Source organism: Miscanthus floridulus, chromosome 14, assembly GCF_019320115.1.
Source record: "Miscanthus floridulus cultivar M001 chromosome 14, ASM1932011v1, whole genome shotgun sequence".
Classification (NCBI taxonomy): Eukaryota; Viridiplantae; Streptophyta; class Magnoliopsida; order Poales; family Poaceae; genus Miscanthus; species Miscanthus floridulus.
The window spans coordinates 30,017,636-30,023,543 of record NC_089593.1 but is presented as its reverse complement, the minus strand read 5'-3'; the positions used below and the strand labels follow the sequence as shown (position 1 = coordinate 30,023,543).

The 5,908-nt window shown below is 47.0% G+C and overlaps 1 protein-coding gene across 1 annotated transcript; it reads right to left on the bottom strand.

Moving 5' to 3' along the window:
* Window positions 1–1,955: 1,955 nt before the first annotated feature.
* Window positions 1,956–4,504, bottom strand: LOC136504690 (amino acid permease 6-like). Its single transcript, XM_066499661.1, has 4 exons — window positions 4,307–4,504; window positions 3,848–4,081; window positions 3,663–3,756; window positions 1,956–3,160 (listed from the first exon to the last, which is right to left on the bottom strand). Exons 1-4 carry the CDS (start codon window positions 4,365–4,367, stop codon window positions 2,122–2,124), a joined length of 1,428 nt encoding a protein of 475 aa, XP_066355758.1. The 5' UTR covers window positions 4,368–4,504; the 3' UTR covers window positions 1,956–2,121.
* Window positions 4,505–5,908: the final 1,404 nt, after the last annotated feature.

Sequence of the window (5,908 nt, the reverse complement as noted above, 5' to 3'; positions counted from 1 at the left end):
TTTTTCATTATCCTAAAGAAGAGAAGTTTGATGTCGAGTGGGAGTGCTTATTCCAGCTATACCAGAAACGCTCTCTCGATTCACAAATGTTGACGTTGTGGACTAGGTAAGTACCATACACGCACGATATTATAACTAACTACTCTCTCGAGACACAAATTGTTAAGTTTTGAGCAATTCCCATAATTTTATATAGGTGCATAGCAAAATTTTGCATACTAAAAAGCAAATGGGATAACATAGGCTTCTTGGACCCCTTGCGAGTCAATGAGAAGACATGTTTAGGCCTCCATGGATGTGACGTGGAAGACCTAAAAGAGAGATTTATTGCTGTTTTCGATGAATTCAAGATGAAGAACAAAACTCACATACTTTCTTGTCACAAACCGGTAGTGATGGTTACGACAACACCGCCGGTTAAAACACAAACTGACAGTGTTGGTGGAACTGAACTCTACCAGGTGGTCTCATGAACCGACAGTGTTGGTGGAACTGAACTCTGCCGGTTGTGTAAAGAACCAGCAGTGAAGTTGAAGAACACTGCCGGTTTGTAGGAACCGACAGTGATAGCTGACCCTTATCACTACCAGTATGGTTGTGCCGGTTCAAAATCCGACAGTGATGGGGTGTTTTGAACCGACAGTGAAGTGCTATTCTGACGTAGTGCTTACTACTTCAACGTTCGAATTAGCAGCAACATAATCTGCTCATCAGAGATCAAATTTGCCAAAGAGCTAAATGCACCGTAGGTCCATTAGCTTTTGGTGGTGTGTCATCTAGGTCCATTAACTTTTAAACAGTATTTTTTGGTTCATTAACTTTTGGTGGCGTGTCATCCAGGTCCATCAACTTTCAAACTGTATTTTTGGGTCCAGTAACTTTTGGTGATGTGTCATTCAGGTCCATCAACTTTTAAATTGCATTTTTGGGTCCCTAAACTTTTTAACTGGTTCACCGTAGGTCCATACCCCTTCATTTAACGAATGGATCTGACATGGCACGCCAAATAAGCAGCCACCATGAGTAGGTGATGAGTCCATAGCTCCTCAACATGTTCATGGAGACTTGTCTAGTAATAATTCAAATGTAGCAGCTGGTAATTCATTAATATACTCTGGTCTTAAATTTGGAACTATTATTTTTAAGGATAAATATATTGTAGACATGGAGAAATTTACAACTGTTAGACTGTCATCAAAGATATTTTATAGAGGTAACTTATTATTGCGTGGAAAGAAGGAGAAAATAAAGCCAACAAAATACATCATGACTAATTCTAAAGAGGTGGAGATCATAAATGAAATTTTTCCAACGTCATTAGCATCCTTGCCGTAGTATTTTATTATTTCCATGCATTAGTTCCTGTCCAGTTGTGATATACGATCTTTTATCTAGCATCTAGCTATTAGTGCCTATGTGCACCTGCGTATGTGAATCAAATTGGTGGCTGCGTTTGGACGTGCTATGCACGTTAGCCGAATCAGGCACTAAGGGTCAATCGGTCCTAGTTGGGCTGATGGAGTCCGATTTTTGTTTGGGTCAGGTGGCTTGCGTGCCTATACCTGTGGCCTTCGGTCTTGTACCAGGTAGATTAGACTGGATTTTATTGTGGAATTTATTCCTCGTCGAGCCGCCGCTCGAGAAACCATAGATGGTGATCCCATCAGGTTTGTCGTATTGAAGATTATTTCCGGATGATGATCTCGTCCTGTACTCCACGGTAGCTGCATATTTGGCGTGCCAAGTCAGATCTATTCGATAAACGAAGGAGTATGGACCTACGGTAAACCAGTTAAAAAATTTAGGAACCTAAAAATGCAATTTAAAAGTTGATGGACTTGGATGACACACCACCAAAAGTTAATGGACCCAAAAATGCAGTTTAAAATTTGATGGACCTAGATGACACACCACCAAAAGTTAATGGACCAAAAAATACAGTTTAAAAGTTGATGTACCTAGATAACACACCACCAAAAGTGCATTTAACTCTTTGCCAAATAACAAAAAAAAACACAGGCGGCCGGCCCTCTCATCACAGTAGTCACAGCTAAGAAATTAATTAACCACGAGTTAATTAATTCATTAATCACTCCTCAGTACTAAATCACTAATGATGAATCAGTTTCCGGTCTTGAATGGCGCGGCGGCCTTGAGGTTGTGCACGATGTCCTGCACGGAGCCGATGCTGGCGGCGATGGAGATGAGGAGGCAGACGAAGCTCATGACCTGCAGCAACCACCACCGGAGCTCTCCCCGGCGGATCTTGAGCCTCGCCATGTGCATGCTAACGGGAAAGTAGACGGAGAGCGGCCAGAACCCGAGCGCGCCGATGAGCCCCAGCACGGCGTTGAAGAAGGGCAGCAGCATCGCCACCAGCGTCGTGAACATGATGACGATGGTGCGCAGCACCAGCTTGAGCGGCGCCACCGCCACGGTGGCCGGCGGCGACGCCGACGAGCGGAGGCACGGCGGCACGCGGACGTAGTAGGTGGCGTTGATGAACTTGGCGTCGGGCCATCGGCACGCGACGCAGGACTCGAGCCTGGCAAAGATGGGCTGCGCGAACACCTGGTAGGCGCCGATGAGGTGCACGATGACGCAGACGTTAGCGACGTCGACGAGCCAGAACGGCTCGTAGAACGCGAACCCCGTCAAAATGTTCCCCGGCGCGTCGTCCCCGAACGCGGCGTACCCGGTACAGCCCAGCGCGAGGTAGAAGACGGTGGTCATGCCGAGCCCGTAGAATGACGCCTTCTTCATGGTCTTGTTCTCCGCCGGCGGCGCCCGCAGCGTGTCCTGGATCTCGATGAGCACGTCGGCGAACGTGTAGGAGAAGGCGATGTTGCCCAGCGCCAGCAGCACGTTGAAGGCTTTCTCCCGGGGAACGTCGACGGCGGCGCCCGCCAGCGTGCCGCGGATGTCGTTGCCGCCGTCGTGGGACGCCCACTTGGCGGCGCAGAGGCCCAGGCTGATGAAGGAGTAGCCGAAGGAGGTGACCACGGCGACCACGGACAGCCACGCGATGTTGTGGAGGCTTGGGAGCTGCGAGAGCAGCATCTGGAAGAGGCCGAAGACCACCATGTACGTGCTCCCTGATGGGTTGCACCCCGCCGCGCCGTAGCCGTCCCGGTGGAAGCAGTTGACGCGCTTCACCGCGCTGCATGTAGTAGAAAACATGCGTAAAGTTACATGTGACACCATGGCAACAACTTGATGGAGTCGATACTTGCGAGAGTGCACTAGAGACATGTGTCACAGGCAGGGGGTTTCAGTTCACTCATGCGTGCCGCATCGGCAAACAACACTGGGTGGGAGATTGCCAGATTGGGGTGGGTGGTTGCAACGGATTCTGGGATGCCGCCCTGGTTTCAGGCTCAGAAAAGGTGGTGAAAGCCACGTATCCCGCCACCTTTGCGCTGTCCCCATGTTTCGGCGGTTTCTTGCTTGCGTCCGGCAAAGCGATAGCGCAGGTGAGTACGAGCGCACCATGGACAAGGACAAGCAAAGCTAGCTAGCTAGCTACGACGCAAACGGCTACTACTCACGGAAAGACACAACACGTCACGCACACAGAAGTACACAAACGATGAACACTTGGTAGCTCATTTCCTGAAAATAAAACACTCTGTAGCTAGCGGCGAAAATGAACCAGAACTTACATCATGCTGGCGCTGGCGGTGATGGTGTAGCCGACGAGAGTGCCCCACAGGTTCACGTACTGCGCGCACCCGCACAGCACCACGTTCTTCCGGTCTTCACCGTCGATCGATCGATCAGAGAAAGGTCAGATGATGGAGATTTCTAGCTGTATATGATATGATGCATCCAGCATATATATACATACCCAGGTAGCAGCGGACGGCGTCGATGTACTCGCGGTTGACGGCGCCGTCGACGGGGTCCGGGTAGCGGTAGCAGTCGGCGAGGAGCGCCGAGGTGTAGTAGGTGACGCAGGAGAAGCCCACCAGGACGAGGGGGCCCACCACCCACCCCAGCTGCGCCACCGTCCACGCCAGCGCCAGCACGCCGGAGCCCACCACCGCCGCCACGATGTGCGACGTCGCCGTCCACAACGTCCCTGTACATACATGCACACGTACGGTGCACACACAGCAGGGTTATTATCTATATGTTGTATCGTATCGTGTCATCAAGAAGAATCCCCTGGACCATTTATATATGGTTGCAATATGTAACGAACTGCAGCCTTCTATCAGAGCATATATATTATCTCATAATATGGCTTGAATGTACCATGCATGCATCATGATTCATCATGCATGAACAAGAACAGCATACATACCTTGCCTCTCATGCTCGTCGCCGGCTTCAGCATCGTACACTACCGTTCTCCTGTCGGCCATTCTCTCTCTCTCTCTCTCTCTCTCTCTCTCTCTCACTAACGACCTCTCGCTCTTCTCAGCTGGGATTCTGACTCCTCTAGGTCTCCCCTCACTGCAACTGCCTATATGGGCGAGAGAATTGAACCAGCGGGCGAGTGAGTGCGTGCCGAGCCACGAGCCACCAGACATATGCTATATATATAGGCCAGGCAGAGAGAGAAGTCGAACCTTTGCTGATGGCCATGACCATGAGTAGTCCACCTTTTTTTTTTCTATTTCTCTGCTTTCACTAACTGTAGTGAAAATAGAAAGATAAAAAGCAGCTACTAGTAGTGAATCAATTATATTCAGTAAAGGTAAAATTATTTGGGCTGCAGTCTCCATCCATGGCCATGGGTCATCGGCTTTACTTTGCTGATGATCAGGATTATTATTGGCTCAATTATGAGCGAGCAAGTCGTGTCTCGGCTGCGCTGGAGAGCATGCAACTTTGTCATGCGTATGACCACACACCATCAGCCTGCTCGAAAGAGCTAGCTGCAGCAGCGCTGCGGCTGTTGTTGCTGCACTCCCCTCCTACATGGTTCAGACAGCAACGAAAACTAGCAGCAGCAGCGCTGTGGCTGTAATAGTAGCTCTTGGGGATGACGGAGCATTATATTTGTCGTTTTTTGCTCTCTCTGAGACAGAACGTAACTCCTGAACCCAACGTGTGAGGAAGCATATATATGCTCAAGTTTTTGTGGAACCGTTTCTAACTGCAAGCGCTTAATTTGGAAGTTCCTTATTATGGTTTCCGTTCCTTAGTTGCGTGCTTTCCTACTGGCTACTATATATTTTGGAAACTGAGATATACATATATGCTAGGCGTCAGCAATTTCACATACTTTTTTTTTTGAATTAGACAAATGAGTTGCTCATATAAAAAATCAGAATATGGCTACACGTGTTTGGCAGCGTGGCCACATTTTGACCATGTGCCAATTTTTCATCGAAATAAGTTAAAGTTTACCTTTAGGGGGCGTTTGGATCCTTTCATTTGGAGGAGGAATTAAAATTTACTTAATAAATTAGGCTATTTGGCTTGAAATTTGGCATTCCACCACATTCCAAATTTTACATATAAGCCTATCTTAAATTCATAGGGTGGGAGATAGAATTTGATTGTATAAATCATCATTCTATGTTTCTAGTTTACAACTTATAACACGCTCTTCAACTCGCTCCCCTGTAGCAGAAATACAACACACATAAGTATTTCTTTCATATATCAACAATAATATACAAATATGATCTATATACAACCATATTAGCTAAATTAATATGTGTTTAAATCATGATTATTAAAATGAATTCAATTCCAATGATCTAAACGGGGCCTTATGTTTTTTTTTTAGATAATGGAAATCTCTTTATGTTTTTTTTTTATATAAAGGAATCTTTTATTATGTACTAATCATCACTATCTGTATTCTAATGTATATAATCCTTATTAAACCGTTCACAGGAAAGAGAAGTAAAATGGATCTTGCAATTTGTGCGTGCAGCCTCAAGTTATTTTT

What these genes read in the sequence shown, in the direction of transcription:
- LOC136504690 (XM_066499661.1), bottom strand. Translation starts at nt 4,367, where the DNA reads ATGGCCGACAGGAGAACGGTAGTGTACGATGCTGAAGCCGGCGACGAG. An exon ending in CGACGAGCATGAGAGGCAAG is followed by an intron (nt 4,082 to 4,306) that starts GTATGTATGCTG and finishes ATGTATGTACAG; the next exon opens with GGACGTTGTGGACGGCGACG. An exon ending in ACCGCCAGCGCCAGCATGAT is followed by an intron (nt 3,161 to 3,662) that starts GTAAGTTCTGGT and finishes TACTACATGCAG; the next exon opens with CGCGGTGAAGCGCGTCAACT.